At 44.2% G+C, this 12,688-nt stretch overlaps 1 protein-coding gene across 1 annotated transcript in view; it reads right to left on the bottom strand.

Moving 5' to 3' along the window:
- Nucleotides 1-8,881: 8,881 nt before the first annotated feature.
- Nucleotides 8,882-12,688, bottom strand: part of LOC132775148 (lymphocyte antigen 6E-like) — a 28,429-nt gene continuing 24,622 nt past the window's right edge. Inside the window, exons 2-3 of the mRNA XM_060775956.2 lie at nucleotides 10,770-10,889; nucleotides 8,882-9,358 (exon numbers count right to left, since the gene is read on the bottom strand). Of these exons, the coding sequence (XP_060631939.2) occupies nucleotides 9,150-9,358; nucleotides 10,770-10,889 (329 nt within the window). The 3' untranslated portion in view covers nucleotides 8,882-9,149. The remainder of the gene's footprint in view (nucleotides 9,359-10,769; nucleotides 10,890-12,688) is intronic.

Raw genomic sequence — 12,688 nt, 5'->3', positions numbered from 1 at the left:
GCAACCACCAAGTTTCACAAGCAAAAATTTGACAGATTGATTCAGGACTATTGTTGCATCACTCAGAGAGAAATACCAAGCATAATCGGCATTTCAGAAGAACGTGTGGGTCACATTATTGCTTTGCTTGGCTGTCAGAAGATCTGTGCATGATGGGTACCCAGGATGCCGACACCTGAAATGAAAGCGCACAGACTTTCAGCTCTGGTATAAATATGTGAGAGGAAGCCACCGGGAGGAGGGAGCAAGCTTGTTTTCGGCTTCCTTGGAGACTAGGATATGGAACAATGGCTTCAAACTACAAGAGAGGAGATTCCATCTGAACATGAGGAAGAACTTCCTGACTGTGAGAGCCATTCAGCAGTGGAACTCTCTGCCCCGGAGTGTGGTGGTGTTGGGTTTCATCCCTGGCTGCACAAGTCTCCAGCTCTCAATGAGTAGATAGCCTAGATAGACTTAGGGATTCCTCCCCAATTTCTTGTAGTTAAGTTGGTTAAGAAGGGGTTAAGAAGGGGGAATTGTCTCACTTATCTTTGCATTTGAATACCTAGGAATGTAATCCTATAGGGAAAATGTAACTTCCTCTTTTAAAGGTATTTTTATTGCCCTGGGCTGGGCCATGTGGCCTGTCTCCATTTTCAGGTCTCTTCCCTTTTGTCTTCTCTAGAATGAGGAAGCATCTTGCCTTTGTCCAGGCAAAGATGTAGTAGAAATAGTTACTTTTATTATTTTTCCTTTTTCTTTTACCTTAGATGATAGCTCAGTGAAGCTAGTTAGCTCCAAGAACCTTTCCTATCTAGAATGGATTTCTTTTATCTTTAATAAACATATTATTTTTGATCCTATGAGTTGTGGATCTGCAATCCTGTTCCATCCTGCTGAATGGAAGTCAATCCTTGCTCACTACACGTAAGTTTCTGCTGCTTATTTACTGTGCATCCTGCACTCTGCTATATTTTTGGTGGAATCACCCCCAGAGAGGGTTATTTTTGAGCCTAACAGCTCTTGATTCCCAACAGGTGGAGGCTCCTTCTTTGGAAGCTTTTAAACTGAGGCTGGATGGCCATCTGTCAGGGGTGATTTGAATGCAATATTTCTGCTTCTTGGCAGGGGATTGGACTGGATGGCCCATGAGGTCTCTTCCAACTCTTTGATTCTATGATTCTATGACTTGAAACTTCAGAGACTGGATCTCACCACCGTACGACATCCTCCATACAGTCCAGATTTAGCACAGTCTGACTTCCATGTGTTCCTGATAATGAAAGAAGATCTGCAGGGACATCATTATACTTCTGATGAAGATGTTGAGAGAACTGTGAGATGCTGGTTGCGGAAACAGAGTGTCGACTTCTTCCATGACGGCTTCAGAAAACTTGTTCATCATTGGCAGAAATCTATCCAATTGTCTGGTGATTATGTGGAAAAGTGAATTGTGGTAGTTAAAGAGCACATTCTAAGGATTATTTCTGCGTTTGATTTATTAAAATATTCCCATCCAAACCCAAGTAACGAAGGTGGAGGCATTACTTTTCATTCAACCCTCGTAATGATGAGTGAAACTTTAAGCATAATGTCACATAAAGCTGGTCCACTCAAAAAGTGAGTGTGGTTCCTTTTAGGGCTTTATACCTTGCTATTCTAGCATAGCATGCAAATCAAACAAAAGCCACTAGAGGTCAGGTTTCCACCATTTAATACAATTCCCAAGACACATTTGGGTGCCTCAAACGTTAGACCAGTTTCTGGGTATATTTGACCTACTGGTTCCAAAAACGACTCCAGCTTTCCTCAATCAGCTCTGGTTTTTGAGATACAGAACATATGCCATCCACCAGTCACTATCTGCTTGCCCATTGTCATTTGGGAGTTGTATTTGCTGGTTTGCCGTTGCTTTCCTTAGAGGCAAACACAAAATTATCTTGTCCATGTAGTGAATTTAGGCAGGACCACGGATAAGAGGATCCATGCCCGGCAAGCATATAGTAAACTTGAATAGGCTCGGACAGAAAAACAGCTCACCAGGTTGAAGACAAGCCACAGAAGTTTATTATGATTTGGCCAAAAGGGATGCAAGTACAGCAATTTGCTTCAAAATGTACAAGCATAAACATACAGAAAAAGCGAGATGTCTTATACAGTTTGATAGATATTCAAAACTCCTGCTCCCTCCCATGATAGGCTAAATCAGGGGAGGGGACAGGTCTGATTGGCTGGGGGTTCCACTGACATTGCCTCTTCCAGAAGGAGATTCCCTTTGATGGGGAGATGATAGCTGAGGATTGGTGAATGGAGCCAATGATTACCTGGGTTGGGAAATGGCCGGAGGGGTTTACCCAACCTTTCTGTTCCCAGGGGATTGTCTTTGCCAGATCATGGAGAGTTGGCTGTGGGTTACATCCTGATACATTTCATGAGCAGTTTATACATTTTATATAAGAAACTAGCTGTCCCCTGCCAGGTGTTGCTGTGGCCCAGTCTGGTGATCTGGAAAATAAAGTAATGAGAAAGTGTTGGTTTCTAATATATGTAATTCTTTATGCTTGTGGGTAAGCGCTGTTTCTGGCTGTTTCTTTGTCAGTGTCAATGTGGAGAGTGTCTGGTTTGCCTACTCTGGAAAATGCAACATATCATTGTCCTTCTTTAAGGGTCCCTTTCAAATCTGATACTATATCTGTGTGTGTGTGTGTGAATCATATCTATCTATCTATCTATGGCTCGATGGCTCTTTGTCAGGAGGGTTTTGATTATGTTTTCTTGCCCTGATGAAGGGAGTTGGACTGGATGGCCTTAAGTATTTTCTGTTGGTCCTGGGGGTTCTGTGTAAGAAGTTTGCCCCGATTCTGTCGTTTGTGAGGTTCAGAATGCCATTTGATTATAGGTGAACTGTGAATCCCAGTGACTACAACTCCCAAATGTCAAAGTCTATTTCCCCTAAACTCCATCTGTGTTCATATTTGGGCGTATTGAGTGCTTGTGCCAAGTTTGGTCCAGATCCATCATTGTTTGAGTCCAAAGTACTCTCTGGATGAAGGTGAACTACAACTCCCAAACTCAAGGCCAATGCCCACCAAACCCTTCCAGTATTTTCTGTTGGTCAAGGGAGTTCTGTGTGCCAAGTTTGGTTCAATTCCATCGTTGATGGAGTTCAGAATGCTCTTTGATTGTAGGTGAACTATAAATCCCAGCAACTACAACTCCCAAATGACAAAATCATAATTTTTTGAGTGATGGTCACTCCTTGTGTTGTGAGACGTTTTGTTGCCAAATTTGGTGTGATTTCGTTCATTAGTTCTTTTGTTTTTAAGGAACTCATTACGCACAGAACATTTATAGATAGATAGATAGACAGATAGACAGATAGACAGATAGACAGATAGACAGATACAGTACACAGTTAAAAGATATAAGTTACACAGAAAGTTATGACAAATAGATACAATTTATTGAAGGGTTAGAAACAATAAAGTCTGGGAGGTGGGTGAAGCTACTACTGATCAGCTCTTAGTTTCCTGATACCTCAAACTCATGAAAGTCAGGGGGGAAAGGTCAAAGGGGGGAGGGGATCATATATTTATTTCTTAGTCCTTGGTGAACTATAAATCTTCCAGGGGTTTATCATGGTTCAACATCACTAGAGCTTTCTTAGGGTGCACCTACACTTTAGAATTCATTCAGTTTGACATAATTTGAACTGCATTGAGCCATGGCAGTTAAGGTGGTGTCAAAATGCATTAATTTTGTAGTTGTAGATGCACTCACTATTCCACTCACTCCTCTAAATTGCAGAACTAGAGTTTTCTTCCCAGACAGAATTCTAGGTCTGTCACCTAACTATAAATCCCAGGATTGGATTGTCTGGATCCGTGTTAGCCGCAGAAGGGTCGTAATGGTACAATATGGAACCACAAGTGACCTTAGGTAACTAGTGTTGGGCATATAAACCCTTTCCCTGAATCTCAAGGAGGGTGGGATGATAATGTCTTGTTTCTGTGGTATTTAACTTGTGCTCGACTCAACCATACCTTTTCAGGAGCAAGTGACAGCTCTTGGAGATATGTTTGTCAAGTATAGCTGGCCCTACTGTGCAGTCGCGCCTGGGGGGCTATAACTCTTAGTGAAAGAGGCACGGACATGACATCTTTCCCCCAGGGATTGCTTCTTGCCCTCCTTTAGGAAACTGGAACTCCAAAAGACCAAAACACTGTAGATAACTCAAAATAAGTTTAATTGTTCACAAAGAGTTATCCCTTTAAGGCAATAAGCTGGAAGTTTCAAAGGGGTAAAGGAAATATGCATTACAGTCTCTGGTTATCTTGGGTCCAAGGAGTTTTGCAGCTGAGAAGCTTTTCCAAGTCCCTCTTTCTCAATGGCTGTGAATATCGGAATAATCACAACCCCAATTCCATTGGCCTATATTTTGAAGGCACAAAGCCTTCCTCTGGTGCCAAAGAACTGGTTTGAAGGTGTTTGAGACTTCTCAACGTCGTCCAGGTTGATCTGAACATGAAGCATAAGTCCCAAGGGTAAAAAAACCTTAGAATTGGTGCTGAGAGGTAACTTAATCAGGGGCTTTTATAGCCAAGTCTCTTTCTCACGTCCATCTGATAGAAGGTCTCATGGTGGAATGGAAAAGGAAAGCACTCCCTTCCTCCAGGTGGAGCCAAACAATTGAGCTGAGGCAGCAATATAACTGGTGCAAACAGCATTGATTGACAGCTATAAATAACCAATCAATCCAACTATATATAAGCAGGGTAAAAAGGCAGGATTAAGCATGATACAACAGTTTAAATCTTGCAACTAACAGTTCTATATATAGGTGGCACCACTCGCGCCGTCACACCTCCATATCCACAGTTTCTGCATCCACGGATTCAACCAACCATGGTTTGGAAATATCAAAATTACCATTGTATTAAGAGACATCATTTTACTATATTATTACAGTCAGTCCTCCACATTCCCTAGAGTTAGAGTTGCGATTTTTTTTATCCAAGAGAACAAATCTTTAAAAATTTCTAGGTCCCACAGCACAACTGTAAGGCATCTTTAGCTGGAAGCTTACCATAGAATTGCATTGGAGGGCCTAGAAATTCCCAGATCCTCTTTAGCTTCTTCAATGTGACTGTTGAGGACCTCGGTAGCACAATAGGTTAAAACCTTGTACTGGGTGAACTGCTGACCTGAAGACCTGAAGGTTGGTGGTTCAAATCCACAAGACAGGGTGAGCTCCTGTCTGTCAGCCTCAGCTTCCCATGTGGGGACGTGAGGGAAGCCTCCCACAGGATGGTAACAAATCCAGGCATCCCCTGGGCAACTTCTTTGCAGACAGCTAGTTCTCTCACACCAGAAGTGACTTGTCTCGGGTTGCTTCTGACACAATAAAAAATGTAACTGTTGGAGATTAGCTTGAGGTTTTTGAGGCTGATGGGCTCGCTAATGATTTAGAGAGGATTGTGGGATTGCCTGTGGAATTTCCTGGGGCTTGAATTGATGAAGATTCAAGTCAAGGGAATGTTTCTTCTCTCTGTGAGAAATCTGACTCTGAAATTGTAGCCTTCAAAGCTGGTCAGAGGAGCCAGAAACAGCAACATTAGATAAGGAGTCGGGAAAAGAACTAAGTGATACAGAAGGTTCCCAGAAAAAAACACTGGGAGATACGGAGATAAAAAAAAAATCTTTGTTTTCAGATCAAAGCAGAAAATAGGCATATAGGTAAGAGCATTTACGTGGGAAAGTTGGGGAGAAAATTCATGGGAAAAGAAATGACTTCATGAGTGCCCATTAATTAGCAACTTGTTTACTCAAGGGTTGGTTCAGGCAATGTGAAGTTCAAGTGAGAAGCTAGGCATGAGTTCTCTGGGTTTTGTTTGAAGTCAAACCTTGGTTTATAGGCATAGTAGGTCTGAGCATTTACGTGGGAAAGTTGGGGAGAAAATTCATGCGAAAAGAAATGACTTCATGGGTGCCTATTAATTAGCAACTTGTTTACTCAAGGGTTAGTTCAGGCAATGTGGAGTTCAAGTGAGAAGCTAGGCATGAGTTCTCTGGGTTTTGTTTCAAGTCAAACCTTGGTTTTGGATTCAAGTATTCTGGAAGTTCCTGTTCATGTTTTACTGAGTATACATTTTGCTTGTGGACTTAAGTTGCTCTTGTGACTTTGGGCTGTATTACTTTTGCATCTGTAAGAGACATTTGGATTTCTGTTGGATTATCACCTATTGCTAGACTTTTTTGGATTATATATCTACTTCCTTGTACTGATTAAGTACAGTGAAAGGGAAATATAGAGAGGGATTAACACATATGTCACCATATCCTCCAATCATCTAATTTAGCCAGAACAGACTTGATTACTCCTCTGCCATCCCATTGTTTCATCTTCCTTTAAAATGTCCCGTTTTCTCTCTTCTCCCTTCCGCTTTATTCCTTTTGTCCTTGGCTTATTACAATTGCTGCAAACTGAGCGCAAAGTGCAAAATTGCATTCATTGAAGGGCAGAGGAAAGGAACAGGTAGGTTCTTGCCCTTCCCTGTATGCTTAAGCAAAAGCAAACTGCTCCCAACCTAAACAATCTTCTTCGGTAGTAATTTGTGCCATTTTGACCACACTTGGATGTTGCTTGGCCCCATATCTCCACACTGAATAATATTGAAAGGGTTTGGAAAGACATTGTAAAGATTCAAATATACTGGCCATGCTTTGTCATAATAGGTGATCATCATAATAGGTGATCACTCGTTGTAGTCCAAAACTGATTCTTTCTAAGGACTCATCTGCGCTACCATATAATACAATTTGAAACTGCATTATATGGTCAGGGTAGACTCATTATATGGCAGCATAGATGGGACCCTAGGCTTTGTGGCTTGATCTACACTGCCATTTAATGCAGTTTAAATCTACATTATATGGTCAGCATATAATGCAATTTGAATTGCATTATGAGTCTATATTGCCCATATAAGTAGTTCAATACTGCATTATGTGGCACTGTAGCTGGGACCTATATCAACTAAGGGCCCTCCCACACAGCCATATAACCCAGAATATCAAGGCAGATGGGCCACAATATCTGCTTTGAACTGAATTATCTGAGTTCACACTACTGCTCAAGCAGGGATCTTTGAGATGGTAGAACAGAAGCTCTCCGAAGCTCTAGGTACCCTTACTGACTACTATAGGGAAATCCAGCTGATCCCTAATCCATCTAAAACACAGACATGCGCCTTTCATCTCAAGAACAGACAAACATCCCGAGCTCTGAGGATTATTACCTGGGAAGGAATCCCACTGGAGCATTGCAGCACATCCAAATACCTGGGAGTCACTCTGGACTGTGCTCTTACCTACAAGAAGCACTGCCTGAACATCAAGCAAAAAGTGGGTGCTAGAAACAATATCATACGAAAGCTGACTGGCAAAACCTGGGGATCACAACCAGATACAGTGAAGACATCTGCCCTTGCGCTATGCTACTCTGCTGCTGAGTATGCATGCCCAGTGTGGAAGACATCTCACCACGCTAAAACAGTGGATGTGGCTCTTAATGAGACATGCCGCATTATCACGGGGTGTCTGCGCCCTACACCACTGGAGAAATTACACTGTTTAGCCGGTATTGCACCACCCGACATCCGCCGTGAAGTGGCAGCCAATAGTGAAAGGACCAAGGCAGAGACATCTCCAGCTCATCCCTTGTTTGGGTATCAGCCAGCACGTCAACGACTTAAATCAAGAAATAGTTTTCTAAGATCTACAGAGACACTCGCTGGAACACCTCAGCAAGCGAGAGTCCAAAAGTGGCAGGCTCAAACCCAGAACCTCAATCCATGGCTGATACCAAATGAGAGACTCCCCCCTGGGCACACAGAAGAGTGGGCAACTTGGAAGGCGCTGAACAGACTACGCTCTGGCACCACAAGATACAGAGCCAACCTCAAGAAATGGGGCTACGAAGTGGAATCAACGACATGCGAGTGTGGAGAGGAGCAAACCACTGACCACCTGCTGCAATGCACCCTGAGCCCTGCCACATGCACAATGGAGGATCTTCTTGCGGCAACACCAGAGGCACTCCAAGTGGCCAGATACTGGTCAAAGGACATTTCATCAACTACCAAGCTTGCAAACTCTGTTTTGTCTGTTTGTTAAAAATTTGTTAAAAATGTAATACAGGGTTAGTCAAAATGAACAGGCCAAAAAAGACATTGCCTATTGGCTTATTGGCCTATTCATTTTGACTAACCCTGTACAATTGTCTGGTTGATACTGACACGATAAATAAATAAATCTGAGTCCACACTGCCATGTAATCCAGTTCAATATGGATTATGTGGAAAGGTCCTAAGATTTATATAACAGAGTTAACTGATATCAGTGGAACATGAGAAGATAGGACTGGTTGTGGCACAGCTGGTTGGGAGTCAGCTGCATTAAATCATTACTGACCGAAAAGTCACGAGTTTGAAGCCTGCCCAGGTCAGAGTAAGCTCCAGACCATTTGTCTAGTTTGCTGTCAACCTTTGCAGCCGAAAGACAGTTGCTTCTGTCAAGTAGGAAATTTAGGTACCGCTTATGCGGGGAGGCTAATTTAACAAATTTACGATGCCATAAAACCCTCCAGTAGTGTGCAAAAGAATGAGGAAGTACTCCATCGGTGTCACAAGTGGACGATGAAGCAACAGCTCCCCTGGTGGCCAGAATTCAAAGCATACCCTCATGAAGCTAAATAGTTTCTGTCTATATATGCTGTGTGTCTATGGCATTGAATGTTTGCCATGTATATGTGCATTGTGATCCGCCCTGAGTCCCCTGCGGGACGAGAAGGGCAGAATATAAATACTGTAAATAAATAAATCAATAGCTTTCAAGACAATTTTGACTGATATAATTGTTTTATTATGTTTTGGGACCACAAAGTACATGGAAAAAGCGCAACCATTTGCATTGTTCAAAACATCACCAAACTGCGCTGCTCAACATACTGGGCCCTGAGCAAGTTTCCAAGAAGGACAGGAACCACTGTGGCCAAAGGTTGCGAGCAAAGGTGGCCACAGAGCCCTTGGAAACAGGCAGAGGGTTGCCCCGAGCGGAGAGTTTTGTGTGGAAATGGCTCCTGATAACGACGGTGCCCGCCTCTCACCTCACAGCCTGGCTCCGAAGATGTAGAATAAACTGGCCAAGGTGCCCACGGCCAGCATCAAAGTGCTGCTTTTGACACTGATGGCACCACTTGTGTTGCACAAGGAGGTATTGCAGCATTTCATGGAGAAGGCCATGACGCCCAAGTCGATGCCACCCTGGGGGCAAGTGGCTGAGCAACTCTTGCTGATGGACTGCTTGTTCTCAGTACCTGAAAAGAGAAAGTGAAGGCATGTTATTAGTGACTGGGATGATGCTCATCTTCTTCATCCTGGAAAAAAGTGGCAAGTGGAGTGCCACAAGAGAGTTTTGTCCTGGATCGAACACTATTCAACCTCTTTCTCAATGACTTGGATGATGGAATGGAGGGCATGCTCATCAAATTTTCCAGTGGTGCCAAATTGAAATAGCTGATCAACCGGACCCCAAAGGTGCTGCCTAATGGCACCTTCTCCACATCCTAAAGAGAAGTGACCAGTGGGGTGCCATACTGTGGTTCTGTCCTAGGTTAGATGCTATTCAACATATTTATCAATGACTTGGATGATGGAATAGGAGGCATGCTTATCAAATTTGCAGGTGGAACCAAACCAGGAGGGATAGCTAATACTCCAGAGGACACTTCCCCAGGCTCCTGCTGTCGGGCTTCAGCCTCCCCAGTGGCTCCCAGCCTTGTGTTGCCTCCTCCGCCACACTGTCAGCTGAGGCAAGCATGGAATGGAGGAGCCCTTCAGGGAGGCTGACACCCAGCAGCAGGAGCCTGTAGAGCCAACTGGAAAACACCAGCAAGCTGGTGAACTGGTGCATCGTCCACTCCCTGGCCTGGCGGAGTGGCACCACAGTCATCCTAGCTGGCAGTGGGAGCCTGTGGAGCCAACTGGAAGACAACAACAAGCTGGTGAACTGGTGCATCGTCCGCTCCACGGCCCGGTGGAGTGGCACCACAGTGGCCCTAGCTGGCAGTGGGAGCCTGTGGAGCCAACTGGAAGACACCAGCAAGCTGGTGAACTGGTGCATCATCCGTTCCCTGGCCAGGCGGAGCGGCTCCACAGTGGCCCTAGCTAGCAGCGGGAGCCTGTGGAGCTGACTGGAAAACACCAGCAAAGTGGTGAACTAGTGCATCATCCACTCCCTGGCCCAGTGGAACAGCACCACAATGGCCCTAGCTGGCAGTGGGAGCCTGTGGAGTCGACTGGAAAACACCAGCAAAGTGGTGAGCTAGTGCATCGTCCGCTCCCTGACCCAGTGGAACAGCACCACAATGGCCCTAGCTGGCAGTGGGAGCCTGTGGAGCCAACTGGAAGACACCAGCAAGCTGGCGAACTGGTGAATCGTCCTCTCCCCATCCTGGCAGAGCAGAACCAGTGGCTCGAGCTGGCAGCTGCAAAGGATAGAGTTTTAAGAGTCTTAAAAGACTTAAAATATTATGTAGTGCTCCTGCTGTGGTGGAATGGCAGCTGTGCTCAAACCTCTTCTCTCCTCCTTCTTTTCCCCATTCTTCTTACTCTGCTTAAAAGACCCAGCGTATTAGATGAGCCCCCGACTTTTCATAAGATTTTCCAGGGTTAAAACATTGCCTAATATGCCGGAAAATATGGTAGTCGAGCTGCAAACCCACTTACCAATTCCTCCGCCAAAATATTTTGTCATGCAGAATTTCTCATTCTCCGCACACGTCTTCATGCTCAGGCAGTCCCAATTGGATTCTGCATTTTCGCAGGTGAAGCACATCAGCGAAGATACTGTAAAGATATGAACACATTCACGGGCATTAGATGGAGTAGGGGCTTGATCCAAGACCTGGAGCATGCAGAGAGTCAGCATTTATACTTTGCCACAAAGTGCATTAATGCTTATGGATTTTCCATGGAATTGCTTTAGCTTCAACCTCCAGCCTTCACACAAGAAGACTAAAGACGTTGGAAAACCACAACTTCCAGGGTTCCATAGCTTTGAGACATGGGAGTTCAAGGATGTTAAAACTCATTAATTCCATAGTGTAGATCAGTGGTTCTCAACCTTTCTAATGTGGTGACCCATAAATAAAGTTCTTCGTGTTGTGGTGACCCCCAACCATATTTTCGTTGCTACTTCATAAATAATTTTGCCTGCCAGGAGTGCCATTTGGCTGGCTCAGGGGGTCGGCAGCCATTTTGGAGGGGCGGGGGCAGGCAAGGCAGCTTCGCGACGCCCCGAAAATGGCCGAACGACCCCCCCCAGGGGTCGCGACCCCCAGGTTGAGAACCGCTGATGTAGATGCTTGCTATATCAGCTATAGCTGGTGGTCATCTTTCAGCAGTTTGAACTAGATGGCCTTTGGACTCCCCTTCCAATTCAATGATTCTATGACGTGTTCCAGCCAACATGGTCATTTTGAGCTTATTCCATCTTAAAAGGGGATTTGACTTTTCTGGCTGCTCATTTTCTCCGACCAAAGCCATGCAATTTGGCATCTATTCTGTCTTTATCTTTTGGGGTTCTACTTGAGAATTTTGTTTGTAGGCATTGATCCATGGACTAAACTTATCTCCCAAACTGATGATACTGGGGAACTCCGTTCTGTTCTCTTACAAAGAGGCTCATGGGTTTCAAACACAATTTAGTTTCAAAAGACTTTAAAAAAATCCCAAACAACTAGTCACATTTTACTGCTTTTCTTTTATGGCCTCTGTTTCTCTTTGTAACCTCAGCACTGCTAGGAGTGGTGTGTCTTCATGACCCCGAATTTATAGGTTGCATACTTCAATAAAGACAGACGACAGATAGGCCAGTGAGGGCCGAGAGGGACAAGGAGACACACACACACACACAAGACAGGACAGTGGGGTGCCACCACTGTATATTATACATTACTGTGCCAATTTGTTATTAAGGATTCTTTTGCTAGCAACCATTTATTGTTTCATAGGCCACCTCCTTCACTAGAGTGTTCAAGATGACACATGAACTCTTCAGGTGAAATAAAACAAGAATATGATGTTTATTTTGTTCTTGAACAGTAAAGATGCATAGTGGTTTCAATAATCTGTCAGGCTTTACTTATACCGAGAATAGTTGTGCCGTCATGCCTGGGGGCTATTATTCTCAATAAAGGAGGGATGGACGTGGCATCTTTCCCCCCAAGGGATTGCTTCTTGCCCTCCTATAGGAAACTGGAACTCCCAAAAACCCAAAACGATGTAAATAGCTCAAAATAAGTTTTATTTATCACAAAGTCATTTCTTCAAAGCAATGAGCTGGAAAACTTTAGAGGGGTGAAGGAAAACATACTTTACAGTCTCAATTAGTTCTGGGTCCAAGGGGTTTGAAGCTGAGAAGCCTCACCAAGTTTCCTCTTTTCTCAATGGCTGTGAATGCCGGAGCAAACCACAACCCCAGTTCAGATGGCCTATGTTTTGAAGACTCAGGATCTTCCTTTGGTGCCAAAAGAACCGGCTTGAAGACGCCTGGGTCTCCTCAATAATTGTCCAGGACGATCTGGACATACAGCATGAGTCCCAGGGGTAAAAAACCTCAGAACTGGTGCTAAGAGGTAACTTAA

The sequence above is a fragment of the Anolis sagrei genome, chromosome 4 (assembly GCF_037176765.1).
Source record: "Anolis sagrei isolate rAnoSag1 chromosome 4, rAnoSag1.mat, whole genome shotgun sequence".
NCBI classification, from domain to species: Eukaryota; Metazoa; Chordata; class Lepidosauria; order Squamata; family Dactyloidae; genus Anolis; species Anolis sagrei.
Note: the sequence above shows the minus strand (reverse complement) of the source record. Positions and strands in the feature narration are given on the sequence as shown.